Below are 17,630 nucleotides of genomic sequence, written 5' to 3'. Positions count from 1 at the left end.
GTACAAGATTAAAAGGATATTTACTTCTCTAAAATCTTAAACAGGCTACTGGTACTCCATGCTTTACTAGGAAGTATGTTCATTTTGCTTAAAAGCCACATTTTTAACTGATAAAAGTCAGAATAAGGATAGAAAGGACTCTTCAGTAATTTATGAATTGAATTTTGGTTATCATTTTAGAGTGGATTTTATTTATGTGTTACTGTGTTATGTGTTTATGTGTATATTAATATGTATAAAAAAGCCAGTCCTCATATTTAAAACTAGAAATTAGGCTGTTTCCCCCTTGTTATTAATGCTTAGCACTCCCTCAGTGAGAGTTTAGAATGAAATAATATCTTTATATTTGGGATTAAACTTTGATTTGTTTTAGTTTTTAATTATGTCTTTTGTACTATTCTCTCCATCCTGAGACGGAGAGAAAAATGGAATCTAGTCATTGAAAACTAAATCGAACTGTGAAACAGTCCATCGACATGTGTAACAGTATATTAAAAAATAAAATTAAGCAGAAATGAATAATCTTTTTCAAAAATTGTCTTGAAGGACAAATTGATGGATACTGAACTGGTAATCTTTATGAAACAGGGTTCTCAGAATAGTTGTGTGGGGGTGTGTGCGTTAAGGGCAAAAGGAATTTTAATTTCTTTACCATTTTATACATTCCTTAACTGCCTCTTTGCCCAAATGAGCATAATTCAGAATTACCTTAGAAATTTCATATTCTTAACTGTTATATTCATAGAAATGATAAAGCTGGTTTGTGATATGATAAATCTTAAGAGTGACTGATACCTTCCCAAATAACCTCTTGGTGATTGTGACACCAAGAGACATTTCGTGGGGCTGCATAATAAGTGATCATTAACGTATCATCCTTTGTGGTGGGAAATTCACGTTGAATTCTTCTCATTTCCTTCATGGATCTGTCATCTGTGAATGAACTGAAACCTTTCCTGTTGAACTAGTGAAGTTTTTAAGCTTGTGCAGCCTATTAAAGATAACAGATTTTGTCTGCTTCTTCGTTAGCTGGTGTATGGAAATGGTCTCTCTTAATTCCTCTTAAGAGAATTCTTCCAGTCTGTTCCTTTAGTTTTAGTGCTGTAAGTTAGATCTTTTTTTCTGGGTCAAGGAATTCAAGTCTTATTTAGTCTCTCTCTATTGGCACCACTGCATGGTGCCAGTTCTGAGTCATATGTACCTGTTTTCACCCAGTACACCTGTCAGAATTTGGGGTGTTTTTGTTTTCTTTTTTAAAATCACAGAACTAGTGCATATGCATTGTGTAGAATTAGAAAATATAGATGGCAGAACTTTTTAAGCTATTGCCACTGCCCAGAAATAACCACTGTAGCTCTGTATTCTAATAAAGTTTTTAATATGATCTTAGGGCTATAATTTGTGTCACATATCTGGAACACATTTTTCATGAAGAGATCTTGGATTAGCTTCCACCTATACCCTGAGTCTTCAGTTTGTTGTCATTGCTCCTATTTCTGGTTTCTCATCTATCAGAGTAGGCTAAATTTCTTTTTCTTTTCTTCATATAAACTTACTTCAAAAAGATTCTTTGAGAGGAATATGGAGCATTAGTAAAAATAAAAACTATGATGCTCATTACTTTAAATAGAGGAGGTATTCCAGAGGCTATCTTATAACAAAACATGTACTAAAAATTACTGTTTTAAAGTCAGTCTCCATCTGTATTTAGGACCCTGGCACTCCCTGTACATGCTTGTGCCTTCACCGTGTCTCCCCTTCCTTCAGAGATGCTTGAAGCTTCGCTTCTTAAAACTGTGGGGTCAATTCATGATTCTCTTTCAAACAGGAAAAGATTTGAATGTTCGGCTGCTACCTCTGCTTTAAACCATCCACTCTCTTCTTAACTTTGTAACCTTTTATTCTCACTGAGACTGCTGACAATCAAGCAAGCAATGCGCCAGGCAAGCTTTAGGACAAGAAAGTATTCTTGAGTAGCTGCATCGTTAGGTACTTTGGAATCCCAGTCAAATCCTGCTTGGAACTCTATATTTCCCTTAAATGTGTACAGAGCTTTACACTTTACAGTTTCTTAGGTTTGCCTTGTAAAGCCATATAAGGCTTATAAGTTATTATCCCCATTGTTCAAATGGGAAAATTGATGTTCATTGAGGAAAATGGTTTAGCCAAGCACAAAAATATTTATGGCAAAGCTGGGACTAACAACATGTATTAGAGATAGTATCTTTTTAGATTTGTTTTGGGATTCTGTTCATCTTTAGTCTGGGATTGTGCTAGTGGGTGACTGTATATAACCAAGTTCATATCGTTTGGCTTTCTTTTTTATATTATTTTCAATGTGTTGGTTTCAGACCCTGCTCTTATAGTTAAACTAATCACTAACTATAGAACAATAAGTTTGTCTCCTAAAGACATGTAATGATTTCATTCTTCAAAAAAGATAACTCAGGCATATAAATCTATGCATGCTTATTGCTTTTTCAATTTTATGATTATTCCTTTCTGTAGAAGAAATTATGATTATAATTTAAAGGTGATTTTCTAAGTTAGTGAATGCATGAAATTAATTCTGAAGTTATTTTTGTGTCTTTGAGCCTTATTCTGACTTATGAAACCAGTGTCAGTAATGATACCTCTTTATAGGGTTATAGTGAGAAATAACTGAAAACTTATGAAATCAGCCTAAAAAAAAAAAAACATGAATGCCTGTTAGTTCTCCTTGTGATAAAATTAATAATACTTTGTTCTAATGCAACATTTTATTTAAGAGATAAAATTATATTTCATTTTTGTTTTTCATCTCACTTAATTCTTGATTTTATTAAAGTCTACAATTTTTAATTCCATACTTTCTACAAACTTTAGTTTGGTTCATAAATCAGAATTGCATTCTCCCTGCTTGTATTTTTTTCTTTTACTTTTAAAATTACATTAATGAGCTGACTGTTTAAGAATCATTCTCATGATTCATTCATCTGTTACTCCTCCCTTTTAAACCTTCAGAACTGAAGGTCTTTTGACAAACCAATATTTATAACAGTTTGACAGCAGGATGAGGAACAGCGTTTGTCTTTGTAACAGCTTGAAGAAAGACCCTTTCCAGGATCCAGTCATGCAGTTACAATCTTGACCTCTTTCTTATGCTGGGAACATACATAGAGCAGCACCTCCCATGTGTTTTCTTGTCCCATTGACTGTCCATTCACTTCCCATCTGTTTGGCAGTCTTAAAGGAACAGAAGGGGCCCTCTTCTTATAAATCTGTCTTTGCAAGTGATAAATGATGTCCTGTCTCTTTAAGAGCTGCCTGGGTGGTTTTCCTTTTCTTAAAATGTTTCAACGTCTCTCCTAACAAAATTCAGAGTAAGATATACTTTTAAGAATAAGAAGAAAATAGGAAAGAAAGAAATGATGAGTTATTTTTATACTTTCTTAATTATTTGGGACTGAATATCTTACTGGTCATTAGGCTAGTGCTTTTTTAGCTTTCCCAATTAATTACCTATATCATAGTTGTTAAATTGTATTGATTTTTAGGCTTTCTTGTGGGGGAAAAAAAGAAATTATTTACTTTGAAATACTGTATTAAGCTTTCTTGAGGGAAAAAAATCAATGTATTGTTAATGAGTTAGCATATAAAATAACTTCTAAATATTTTTTCATCATAATTTTGAGTTGATAGTTGTATGAATATGGAATATTTTATGTACTAGATAGAGAATGAAATAACTCATAGGAGATGATTATAATCTTATGGTAGAATCTAACTTTTAAAAAATGATCATGAATCATATAGAAATGTATGATTTTCTTCTATTGCCGAAAATAATGACTTTATAGATATTTGTATCTTTGAGTTTTCTGAGAATTGAGCAGAAATGAAAATATTTTTTCTCTCATGTAGAGATTGTTCATAGAAGGTTAAATGTGATAATATTGTTTCCCAAAAATGTTCTTAAATTACTGATTTTAAAAGTGCTGCTGGTATAAAAAGATCATTTTTAGAGTATTATAGTATATTGTATAAATCAGCTGCCTGTGGTGTATCTTCTACAAACTAGCTTGTTAGTTTACTAATTCCCTACCTTATTCCCGAAACAATTTGATGCAGCTTATGAAGATCTACGCTGTGAAAAAGGTAAGAATACTTAAATTAAAAGGGTGGAAGGGAAGAGAAAATCCAGGCAATGCAATAATGTGAAACTTAGAATGGGATTGGTGCTCTCGAGGGTTCTGCATACTTTGCTATAAACAAGCTGTTGATTTAGTCTGGAGCTTCCTACTGGTGTTGCTGAACCCCTAGCCCTATGTACAGCAAAGCCAATCAACTGACTCTGGGTTGTGGTGAAGGAATGTTGTTGTTGTTCTATCACTAAGTCATATCCAGCTCTTTGCAACCCCCATGACTGTAGTATGCCAGGCTCCTCTGTCTTCGCCTGCTCCTCTGTCCTCCACTGTCTCCTCAAGTTTGCTGAGGTTCATGTTCATTGAGTCATTGATGCTCTCTAACCATCTCCTCCTCTGCCACCACCTTCGCCTCCTGCCTTCTGTCTTTCCTGGCATCAGGATATTTCCCAGTGAGTTGGCTGTTCACATCAAGTGGCCAGAGTATTGGAGCTTCAGCATCAGTCCTTCCAATGAATATTCAGGGTTGATTTCATTTAGGATTGGCAGTTTGATCTCCTGGCAGTACAGGAGACTCTCAAGAGTCTTCTGTAACAATTCAAAAGCATCAATTCTTCATTACTCGATTTTTATGGATCATCTCTCACATCTATATGTGACTACTGGAAAAACCATAGCTTTGACTAAACAGACCTGTTGGCAAAATGATGTCTCTGCTTTTTAATACGCTGCCTAGGTCTGTCATAGCTTTTCTTCCAAGGAGCAAGCATCTTTTCATTTCATGGCTGCAGCCATCATCCACAATGATTTTGGAGCCCAAGAAAATAAAATCTGCCACTGTTTCCACTTTTTCCCCATCTATTTGCCATGAAGTGATGGGACCAGATGCCATGATCTTAGTTTTCTGAATGTTGAGTTTTAAGCCAGCTTTTTCTATTCTCTTTCACCCTCATCAAGAGGCTCTTCAGTTCCTCTTCACTTTATGCCATTAGAGTGGTATCATCTACATATCTGAGTTGTTGATATTTCTCCCAGCGATATTGATTCCAGCTTGAGCTTCATCCAGCTCAGCATTTCATATGATGTACTCTACATATAAGTTGAAAAAGCAGGGTGACAATATACACCCTTGTCATTACTCCTTTCCCAGTTTTGAATCACTTAGTTAATTGTTCCATGTCTGATTCTAACTGTTGCTTCTTGACCCGCATACAGGTTTCTCAGGAGTCAGGTGAGATGGTCTGATACTTCCCATCTCTTGTAAGAATTTTCCACAGTTCGTTGTGGTCTGCACAGTCAAAGGCTTCAGTGTAGTCAGTGAAACAACATAAATTACAATTTATTTCACTGACTTTCCTTATGGCAGCTTTCTTTCTAAATCATATTGCTTTGGGGTCTGAAATAAACTTCTAAACTTTTAAAATCATCTTTAAAAAAAAAATCATTTATTTGGCTGCACTGGGTCCTAGTTGTGGCATGTGAACTCTTAATTGCAGCATGTGGGATCTAGTTCCCTGACCAGGGATCGAACCTGGGTCCCCTGCATTGGGAGCATGGAGTCTTAGCCACCGGATCACCAGGAAAGTCCCTAAAATAATCTTTAATGTTTAAGTATTGGTTAAGTCAGATCACTCACCTGTCAATAAATGAGTGAACAATGAATGAATATTCATGGGCATCTATTACACAGCAAGTGTAGCACTTGCTGAGTGATTTTACATGACAGACTTCTTTGTAAGTAGATAATTCATATAAGCAGTCCTATTCCTGGGTGCGGGCGGGGAGGAGACAGTGTAAAATGAATCTTTCTAAAATGAACTCTGCAGTCCTATGAGAAAAATATTATCATTTGTGGTGGCAGTTTTTGCTAGTAGCTTAATATCAGATAAAAAGATACTAAAGAACAAAAGACCACTAATAAGTTTTAAAAGGTGCAATTATTAATAACATCAGAATAGTACATTTCAGTCCTAAGTTTTAAAGTACAATAATATAGACTTTGAATTTTTTAAGACATATTCCCTCATTTTATAGATAAAGAAACTAGGAATGTGATTTGTCCACAATAGTAAGGTTAAAGGTAAAGCCAGGACTAGAAACTTAGTTCTCCTGATCACATTATCATATGCCTGTTAGTACAGTATGGTCTCATTTTTATAAAAATCATATGAAATAACTACCCTATTGATTATTAGCATTTGACCAAGGATTCCTAACATTGTTTTTTGTCAGACACTCGTTTCATTCTTGTATACTTCATTTTGTGAAGTCCATGTTTTATAAGATTTGTCTATAATATGCTTTTATTTTTAATTGGAAACATAGAATTGCAATTATATCTCTTAATAAGCCAAACAAATAATTGTTACAAGAGTAGATGTAATTCTAGCCCAAACAAAGATTTCCATTTGAACTTTTGAAGCAATAGAAATAACCCAGGGAACTCTATTTCTACCTCACAGACCCCTGGGAGTCTGGACCCCACCCAGCTTTGAAATTACTGTCCCAGTCTCAAACAGCTTTCCCCAGGCTGTAGGAGATGACACCTCCCTCTTCTGTAACAAACAAGTCTACTGTTTGTCTTCATTAATGAGTATGTTTAAAAATAATCATACCTATTTGTAGGGAAGAGAAAAAAAAAACTAGAGGGCCAGGACTCAGAAGATAAGTGTTAGATTTAAAGTGTATCTTTGACTCTGTATCTCTTTGGCCCTTCCTTTCAGCTGTCAAAGGTGTACACGTTTTCTGGTGCTAAGTCTAAGATTTCGACTGTAGTTTTGAGAATCTTGAATCTGGTCTCGATTCACTTGTTTTTGGTTGGTGTTCTTTCCTTGTTTCCCTAAATGATTCCTTTAAACACAGAATTTCTAAAGAGCACTTACAGTGTAATTGTCTAATAAAAAGCAAGCCTGTTCAGGAACAGCATATGTAACATAATAAGTGTTCCTTTAATTTTCAGTCCCTTAGCGAATAGCTTTTTATAGCAAAATTTCACCTACAAGGTGTCCCCAAGCTTGGTAGAAAATGTGCACGCAGCGTGTTATGAAACAGTTCTCTTAAGGAACATTTGGATCTTTGGATGTGTGCTTGTATAAAATACACTGCATCCATAAGTTTGCAGCTCATTTCTCTGTGCTTTCTCTAAAAACATCAAAAGTTGTAAAAGGTTTATTTCGGTTCATGTGGTAGTGTTTTGTGTGTGATTCTTTGTTCCTGTTCTAAACTGTTATTAACCACTGAAGTGAACCTTCTCCCGGGTTTGGCCTTTTGGATTCACAGTGTATTCAAAACCTAATTACAGATTAGTGTGTTTTTGAGACTTTTAGAGCAAGTATCAGAAGACTTAAAAAGAAAATGAGAGTAGTGGTATCATTTCATGTAGAGATAAAGAGACCCTAAACATGAATGGGTGTCAAGTCATCTAAAGAAAAGAAAAAAGAGAAGGAACTTCATTCAGAGACTGATGGTTTATGAGTTGGGGATTATGGGAATATTCATGACTCAATCAAGAAGCACAATGAATTGATGTTTGAAATTGTTCATCTTTTAAGTAAACATTGGATAAATGGAAAGTAGACTCAGTATTCACTACATGTGGAATTGGCTGTTTCAGTGTACAGAAATAGCAGTTTGTTAATCTCTTCCTGAGTTGGTTTAGTTTATCAAGTAAATCACAAATTTATAAGAATTCTCTAGCTATGTAAATATTTAATGCAAATATTTAATAGAAAAAGGAGTTTGCACTATAATTAGCCTTGCTAATATATACACATTTTTCCATGGGAAAGTAAGTTCTAATGTTGATAAATTAAATACCGTTAAGATTTGGGGATTTGAAAACACTGTAATAGTGAGACATTAATTTGAAGGATCAGAAAGTGGAAAGTGTTAGTTGCTAACATTCCAACTTGATTTTTATGCATAACTCAGTTTTCTGTGCAGCCAGATACAAGACATTGTTGGAACTTTACATCAGAATTTAAAATGAATTCAAATATGGAAAATAATGTTGCTTATTATTTGTAATATAACTTCCTTGCAAAGCTTGAAATCATGCTTGTGCGTGCTTATATAGTCATCATATTTTAGCCTTCTTAAGTAAGGTGTAATAATTAAGCCCTCCCTCCACTCCCCCACCAGTTGCTGTTGTGTTCTAAGACCTGAGTATTCTCTGTTCCTTGTTGGGAGCCCACCAGCTTTCCTTGATCTTCATTGTCAACGTGTGCCCTACCTCTTGTTCCCAAACTTGCTCTAGCTCTTGTGATCGTAGCATAACATCTTGGAAGCATAAGTGCTTCTTTCCCGCTGCTTGATAACCTGTAGCCATCATTCTCCATGCCATACTTGTGGTAACTTCATTTATCAAATATTTATTGAGTATGTATAGTAAGTCAGACATTGTTGTAGACACTGAAGACACTGAGCTTTTTTGGTCCAGTTTCCTGCTCTAATATTGTTCTCCAAGGGTCTCTCCAAATGTGTATAGATCTAATCTCAAGAGGAAGAAGTAATAATACTCATCATAATATTCATATTATGATAACATAATATACATTTCTTAGACATTCCTAGACACAGAATTACTTAAGAGGTGCTCAGTAACTATCTTATTCCCTATTTTTATTATCAAAATATCTTGTTTCACAGAAGGAAAAACTTGCAACAAATACACTGGCAATAATAGCATTTGTTTTGTTACCATTTAGAGTCTGCATTTGATAGTAGATCTAGTATGTGTCTCTGAATTGGAGAACTGTGGACAAGGCTAACTCTCCAGGCTTAATAGCCTCGTCTTTGGCAGTGAAACGTGTGGGGTTATATGAGGACCAAATGAAATGTGGGATCTGAAATCACACAAAACATAATAGACACAGACTTAGAGGTAGAAGGTAAGCAAGGAATTCGTAAAGGCAGGGTATCGTATGCCCCCATGTCACTTCAGTAAGTACATTATGTAAGTGAAGGAACAAATGAAGGAATGAGTTTTCCAATTTAGTATTAAAAGGAAACATTTATCACAGTTACTCTTTTTTCTTTTTACTTTTACCTCCTTCCTCTTCTCTCATCTCCTCCCATTACTTCCTAGTTACTTCCTAGTGTTCTTTGTGGTGTTCTTGAGGTTTTAGGGCATAGAGGTACAGTGTCTTGATGTTCCAGTGGTAAAATATTTTGTAAAAACAACTTTTTAAAGGGAAAATTGGTAATTTTTTATTCTGTGGTTTTCATATATAGTTTAAAAAAAAACTTTATGAGAAATATCACTTATCTTGAATTTTGGAAGAATTTGAATTTGATTCAGATTCCACAGTTAGACACACGCATCAGAGTGGCTCTTGGTCTCTGTCAATACAAGTAGATCTTGCTGTGAACAGTGTCTTGTGACACACTCACAGTAGTCTGTCCAGCTGAGCATAGAGGTCATTGACAGGGCAAAGGATGGCTAGAGCTGGCCCTTCAGCTGCCTGATTTTACTCAGATGATGGAGCAGATAGATTGTGATTTACTTCCTTCATACAATACAGTTTTCCCACATAGAAGTAGTTCTCAGTACAGTGTTCAGAGAGCTGCTAAGGCTCTGAACACTTGTTTGAGATTTCCATGTTTTGTGTTCTTTAAGCAAGGTGATTTTTTAAAGACCTCATCCATTTCCAAAATTCTATGAGATGTAAATTTAGAAAACTTTTTTTCCCCTATTTCTCAGCCTCCTCTAAAGAAAGTCGTCAACTGAGCTATAGTATCTGAAACTCTGTAAATGTTCAGTGAAGAAGATAGGTGAACTGTTCCTAAGTAACTATATGAAATAATTTTTAAAATAAAAATGTGGCCTTATTTTGTGAAAGGAAGGATGTTTACTGGTTTGACTACTAGATAACAAAAAACCACAGCAAAAAAACAGACTACAAAAAGTACAAACTAAATTTCCAAGAATCTAATTTTTTTAGATAGAAGCAAGGAATTCTTGCTTATATTCAACTGTAATATATCTGCTCAGTAAATAATTTGTTTAAAAGAATAGGGGACCCCTCTGCCCTGGCTCTTTTTGGTGTGTATTCATCTCAGTCTAATACCAAGAATTAGAAGTTCTAAATTACTGGAAGAAGAAAATGAAGACATTGCATTCTTTATATACAACTCTGGTGGGCTATGCTGAGTCCCTGCAGTGCTAATAAGAATTTACCAAAAGAACAGTTCTTTTTATTGGCTACTCATCACAAATGCTATCTCATTGATTTAAAAAAAAAAAAAGGATACTTATATCTTTGACTGCAGATTATTTTTAAATGTAAAAGATGTAAATGTTGTAAATCAAGTATATTTCAGTTTTTAAAAAATAAAGGAAAGCTGAAAAAAAGAATATAAACATCGTTAAGAGTAAGAATAGCAGGTAGAAGGCTTTGCAGCTTTGCCTTTAGGTCACCAGCTTTGAACCAGTCATTTCACTTTAATTGATAATTCTCACTAACGTATTACGTTAACAGGATAAAAGTACTTGTTATCATGCTTACTATTGTTATTCAGTCACTAAGTCATGTCTGACTCTTTGTGACCCCATGGACTGCAGCACGCCAAGCTTCCCTGTCCTTAACTATCTCCTGGAGTTTGCTCAAACTCACATCCATTGAGTCAGTGATGCCATCCAACCACCTCATCCTTTGTTGCCCCCTTCTCTTTTTGTCCTCAATCTTTCCTAGCATCAGGGTCTTTGCTAATGAATCACATCAGGTGGCCAAAGTATTAGAGCTTCAGCTTCAGCCATCAGTCCTTCTAATGAATATTCATGGTTGATTTCCTTTAGGATTGACTGGTTTGATCTCCTTGTTTAAGGGACTCTCAAGAGTCTTCTCTAGCAGCACCACAGTTCAATAACATGCCTAACCTGTGTTTTAAAATAGGAGCTACATGATTAAGTTAGTAGTGAAGTAGAATAAATCATGACTCTTCCTGCTTTTAATATTAGGAGATTGGCATTCCATGTGAATACATTTTTTTTCATGTGAATATATTTTGAAGGAAATTTTTATATTTCAGGGAGAATTTGTAGATTTTATTTGAACACCTAAAGTGAAAACCTGAAATCAAATAAAATAATGTAAATCTGTCTTCACTGGCTCTGGTGTTTTAAAACTTAACTTTCTTCATTCACAGAAAGAAAAGTACATTTTTTTTTTAAGTGTTGTTGCCTTTTTCATTTATGTTGAAGGTACTTCCTGTAGTTTCTTTTTTGTCTTTCAGTGTTAGGACATTTTGACATATAAAGTATACATTTTAATGTGGTCTTATTGGTTAATCTTTGTAACTCTTCCTATTACTTCACACCTAGAAAGTCATTTCCTAGTTGAAGGCCAGTTATATACTCACCTGTATTCTCTTCTAATTTTAAAAAATTGGTTTCATTATGTTATATTTTCCTCTGTTCCAGATAATGCTAACTGTGAGTCCTTGGTTAGACCCCAGAGAATCTTAACAACTCCTTAAAATTCTACACATAATTGTATGTGTATCTATATCTATATTTCCCTTTTTCTGTGTAAGAATCTGCAACATTTAGATTCTCAAAAGGATCTGTCCCTTACACTCCTTCCCTTTCCAAAAAATTATTAGAAGGGGTACTGCTATAATCTGTTTGAACTTCATCTGGATATCAGATGGTATGTCATGTGAAGGTAATGTTTCCCCTTTTCCTGAGTAGTTCAAGTATCCCAAACCATTGCCATCAAGAAATAAATTTGTTTTTAATTAATTTGTTATCTTTTTATATCTACAGAAAAAGTTAGAGAAATTCAAGAAAAACTTGATGCATTTATTGAAGCTCTTCATCAGGAAAAATAAATTGTAATAAGTGAGTAAAAAAAACCTCTTATTGCATTGGTACTGACTAAACACAAAATTTATATTTAAAACTTACTTTAATAGTGTATCATTCTACTTAACTATATCCTACTTACTCCTTAATAATAATCTTAATGTAATTAAATAAGAAGCAGAAATTTCTAAAACTAGATTCTACAGCTTTTGTGTATGATGTTCCTTTGAATAAAATCGCCTTGTGGTTGAACTAAAAATATCCTCTAGAACTCATTTTGAACAGAAAAAGGTGAACAAAGCTAAACCATTTCATGATATGCTAGTGGCTCATAGATTTTCTGTTTATAAAGAATTGAACTGTTGCACTCATTTTCTCATTGTTCATATTCAATGAATAATCACATATATGTTCACTTGCAAACTGGGTTGACTAAAAATTTTAATAATTGTTCTTAATCTTATTTTCAGTATTTAAAAATATTTAAATAAACTTTTTCAATTTAAAATAACTCGACAGCTGTAGAATTTAGGACTCTACTGAATGTATGGGCTCTTGTCTAATTCTGTAGTGTGGCATTATAAGCAGTGCCTAATAAAATATTATTTTTGAAGACTTCCCTTAATAGCAAAGTTAATTGCTAATTATTGCTGAAAAAATATAATTAGGAAGTCTTTTATTGAAGAAGTTGAGAAAGGGAAAATGCTATAATTAAGACCTTTTCACTTATTTAAAATATTTAATTATTTTATATGTGAGTCCTTGCTCTGTAGACAGCTTGCAACACAGAAATAAACAGAGTAGAAATGTGAAAGTTTTTCTCCCTAGCTGCACTGTGTTCAGAAAAGGCCCTTAAATCAGACTCCCTACTTTGTTGTACTGTCGAGGCAATATATTTGAGAAAGCAAGCTAGAAAAAGGAAGCACAGCTCAGACCAGCATCACACAAAACAGTACACCAGCAGTGAATGAGAGAGGAAGGAGTAAAAAGCTTTAGAATAATGCTTTGTAACTTTGTTTGTTTCTCTTTCATAAGCTAAGACAGGTATATGGATGTATACAAAAATGTGCCTAGAAACTAAATATTAATCATCTTTCACAAAGGCCGAAAATAATAGTGTTTTTAAGTGTCTATGCTCATAAACGTTTTTATACAGTTTCAGTGTACGAAAATTTTCTTTTAAAACCATGAAATGTTATGAGGTCTTCCTCACTGTCATAGTTCCTTACTGTCAGTAGTTAATGTTAGAAACATTTGAGAATCTTCTGGATTTGGAGATTCTCTTCATAAGCATCAGAGTTTGCTTGATACTTTTGTTTACAAATATAGTTTTTTTTGAGGGGTGGAATTCACAGAAACCCAATTAAAAATATCAGGTGCATTTCCATCTCTTAATGAAATAAGGAAGCCCAGAGCCAGCCAGGTCAGTGTCACCTACCTCAGCTGGTCAGTGTGACATCTGGAGTAATTGTTGCCGCCAGGAACATGCCTTTTTCTGCCAAAGTGTCTGTCCCAGGTGAAGGCCGAGACAGTCCTACGAGGCAGGTTGTGTACTGGAAAACAGTCCCAGCTTTTTTTGTTCCCTACTTGTCCCTGCTCTCTAGGGCACTTTCCACCCCTTGGGATTCATGGCTCTGTGAAGTGTTATGTTTATCTGTGAGATGGACAGATGATCTATTTTTTATCCTGCAAATCCACTTAAAGGAGTAAATCTGGGACTTCCCTGGTGGTCCAGTGGTGAAGACTGGACTCTCAATGCAGGGAGCCTAGTTCAGTAGGTTCCCTGGTTGGGGAACTGATCTCAGATGCCACAGGCGAGGCTAGAAAAAAAAAGTAAAAGAATAAATCTGGCAAAACTGTAGCCTTGCTTCATTTTGACCATTTAATAAAAGTTGCCAGGCATTTTAAGGAATTTGTATTCCTCTCTGAGTTTTGAGATGCATGTAGTTACTCAGCCTGATCATTTTGAATAACTGATACTTGCTGAAGATGAATTCCAATATGTTTTTATTCATACATAATATTTGATAAAACTGTTTTATTGTTCAGATGGATATTTCAAATTTAATAAAGCTAGCAAATTAGGCAGTTAAGCTTCAATATTTTTTAAGATCATACAATAGTAAAGTTTACTTAGAAACTTTACATTTGTCTCCCCAGACCTAAATTTACCAATGAAAATTCTGTTTGTTTTTACAGAATCCTGCTCATCATATAATCACCTCAGCATACACCTGAAGAAAGAAAGCTCAAAAGTCTTTTGTCTTGCCTTTTTTTTCTTCTGCTATTCTGCCCTTTCTAAACATAAAATAAAGTCATGGAATAAAAATAATTTATGTGTGTTAGAGGCACTTTAACAGTCAGCTGCCTTTTGAATGGAAGAACAGTGGAAATGCCATTAACTTTCTGTTATATTGTATCTAAGTGACAAATTGGGATAATTTAAGTGGTGTAGCCATTAGGCTGTCCTTGAAGATAAGAAACTTGCACTCCTGCCTGTTGTTTCATTTCTAGTGGCACGAGTTCAACTAACTCTTTAGCCAGCATTACTTGATGTAATTTCTTTTCCAGAGAAAGACTGTTAGGTGTTTTGAAATAAAACTTATGGCAATTTTCTAAAGGCTATCAATTGTATATAAAATGATGGTAACTTGCTGAGTTGTCTGTATCTGCAATGGTCTGTGTACAGAACCTATTCGACCAGGATAGTTCAGTTTATATTTACTTGAATGAAAGTAAGTTAACAGAAAAATTCTTCAAATAGGTTAATTTATACAATTCTGTGTACATTCAGTGAAAGATTTCAACCCTTCATTGACAGCTTAGAAGTTGCCTTAGAAGCTAAGTCAGTAGCAGCTTACCTGTTTGATTCAGTTGATGTTTTTATACTCTGTCTATCCATTTGAATTCATTCATTTTGGATGTTTTATACTTGAGCTAGGCTTTCTTGTTGACTGTTTTTTTGTTTGTGTTTTTACCTGTTGGCAGAGCTGTTGGATTTTGATGGGGAAGATTAAGAATAATCAGTTGACTAATTCATTTAGACTAGTGTCAAACATTTCATTGAGGCCTCAGGAAAAGCCTTCTTTCATAAAACTGTGTTTTAAATGGAAATTATTTCAACAATTAGAATTATGTTGACCATTCCCTTTTAAAGAAAAATATAAAGTTTAATTCATTGCAGTTCAATTATGGTAATATCCTCATATCATTTTCATGTTTTTTTTTAAATAAATATTTTGTAATGGCTAAAGGACTTTAAAGCAAAGAAATAGGCCATTTTTGACTCTCAGTGTCTTTGCCATTTAACTCTGCTTCTTGCTACCATTTCATTACACCTTTAGTATTCTAATAAAAGTGTCCATTTTGTGACAGTTTTTATTTTACAGTCTACTTAATCTTTAACTTTCTTGGAATTATATTTTGGTAACAGTTCCCACATTTTTTGAAGTTTAACATCAGTACCTTCTTTATTGTGGTCTCTATTAAGATCTGACACAATGTGCAAGGGTAAAGGACACCACAAAATATTTGAGTGAAAATTCAGGAATTAGTTGCTGTATACTGTTTGATAGGATGTAGATGCAGTCTTAAGCAGAGAGTAGCAATGTATTTTATTTGGGAGCTGAGTCATCGAGAACATTTCTGTATCCTTCAGACCTAGGGACAGTGATGAGTGGTTGGGTGAATGGAGAGGGAACAGAGTGCCCTGATGCCCTGTACAGAGGTTAAGAGGTGACCATACTGGTTAACTCCCTCCAGCTAGTGCTGGCCAGTGGGTAAACACCCTCACTGAAGCAGACATCATTCAGTTAGTAATTAATATTTTTGCAGTTGTAAAACACAGCAACTTTAAAACTACAAATGTATTTCTAAAAAAAGGAAAAGGACTGTGTTTATTTCTATGAGCTATGGATAGGGAAAAATGCACTCTGCTGTGTTTCTACAGATTTCCCCCAAGCAAAAGGCTGATGTTAAGTCAGTGCTTTTATTGCAACTCTTTCTATAAATTTAAGAAGGGGTGGTTAAAGGAGATGTCACCATTTCTTTGAGATCAGTATTTGTGATTTAAATATGTAAATAATAAAATGTTATTAAAAATCCTATTTTAGAGTCCAGACATTTACCTGTCCTACTTGGTAATATGACTTCTTTCATGGATTATGTATTGTTTTCCTTTATGGCTGATCTCACACTAAGCATGCTTCCTTCCCCACCCAAAAGCTAGCCATTTCTTAAAATCGGATGTTTTAAAAGAAAAAAAAAAAAACCCTCAGATTCTCAACAGTAAACAGTAAACTGTGTTGTGTCAGTAGTTCAAAAATCACAAATCATTCAAATGTAAACAAATCACTATGCAAAAGTATTAAAATGTAACAAATAGAAACAACTTCAATATATAAAAGTTAAATTCTAATGAGACCAGGAATCGTTTTGTTTTTCACCACAGAATTTGCAAGGAATAGAATGAACAAAGCTCTGTACTGAAGACTGAACGACTATAAATAGATTTAAAATGTACTTGATCCAGGTATCAATTTAAGAAATCAAGCTATGTAGGCAGTGAATGATAGGAAATGAGCGGTTCCTGCAGCTTCACGGTTGAACCATAGTTCAGCTAAGCTGTAGTTACAAGTGGAGCAGTCAGCCTTTCTTATCTGCTTAATTATGTCCTCTTTTCTCTGTATTATCCCCTCTTTCCAGGCTTTACTCTGACACACTCCTTCCCACAAATTATTTAGCCTCCAGATACAAATGAATAGTGTAATAATGAGAAGGGAACATTGCAGAGAGTGGTATTTCCTGACCTTATAATTTGGGAATTTTGCATATGATATTAAGATTCAGAGTGTAGGTTTAAAAGGTAAATCCCTTAACCAGTCAATAATTTTATTTTTATTTATTTTAGATGTATTTATGTGCTAAAAGAAATAATGTTTTAGTTTTCCAATAAAGGGGATCAAAGTTTTGTGGGGTTTTTTTTTTTCCAGTTTTGGTTCTCTAAGCTGGTATGTGCTATAGTTTCCGGAACTTCAGCAGTATAGAAATGTGCTTATAAATATGCTTACCTTTTGAATAATCATGGCTTTGTGTTTAAATATTTAAAATTTAGCCTTGTTTTTACTTGTGCACTATGAATGAACTTTGTATTATTTTTTAAAACATTCACACCATCTGTAGATGTTACTGCAATTTATATTTTGCCTGTGCTTGATCTAAAATCATTGGTGTAGATGAGTAATTAAAGACACTGAAATCCTGTTATTGGAGAGCATCTTTTAAGTTGTCTCTGTTATAATGAGGGGGAGAGAGAGAGAAACTTATGCACCCAGGATGATAATTGACTCCACAGTGTAACCAAATTCATGGTCTAATAAGCCTCTTAACATGTGGCTCTTCTCTGAATGCTTGACTTTCACATGCCTCACATTGCATAGTTGTAATTCATGATCTAACCATGCTCTTTTTCATGTCTTGATATTTGTCAAACACTCTGGTATTTTCTCTGGTAAAACATATTTTTTAAATGTTTTTAATTGCATTTTGCTACCGTGGCCATCATCTTCATTGATGCTGCTAACCTGTTCAGTCATTTATGACATTGATGCTGCTAACCTGTTCAGTCATTTATGAGGCTGCCTAAGAAGGCATCATTAAGTCTTAGAACCAGAAGGAGCCTTAAAGATCACTTCATTCCACCC

General features: G+C 34.4%; 1 protein-coding gene across 7 annotated transcripts in view; it reads left to right on the top strand.

Moving 5' to 3' along the window:
- The window catches only part of OPA1 (OPA1 mitochondrial dynamin like GTPase), an 81,848-nt gene extending 64,655 nt beyond the window's left edge, over positions 1–17,193 (top strand). For all 7 annotated transcript variants that reach the window (XM_027957243.2, XM_027957235.2, XM_027957239.2 and 4 more), the window contains 2 exons: positions 11,890–11,964; positions 14,128–17,193. In XM_027957243.2, coding sequence (XP_027813044.1) covers positions 11,890–11,954 — 65 coding nt within the window. In that variant the 3' untranslated portion in view covers positions 11,955–11,964; positions 14,128–17,193. The remainder of the gene's footprint in view (positions 1–11,889; positions 11,965–14,127) is intronic.
- The last annotated feature ends 437 nt before the right edge of the window (positions 17,194–17,630 follow it).

Source organism: Ovis aries, chromosome 1 (genome assembly GCF_016772045.2).
Source record: "Ovis aries strain OAR_USU_Benz2616 breed Rambouillet chromosome 1, ARS-UI_Ramb_v3.0, whole genome shotgun sequence".
In the NCBI taxonomy this organism is placed as follows: Eukaryota; Metazoa; Chordata; class Mammalia; order Artiodactyla; family Bovidae; genus Ovis; species Ovis aries.
The sequence above is the reverse complement of the archived record's forward strand: the minus strand, read 5'-3'. Positions and strand labels throughout refer to the sequence as shown.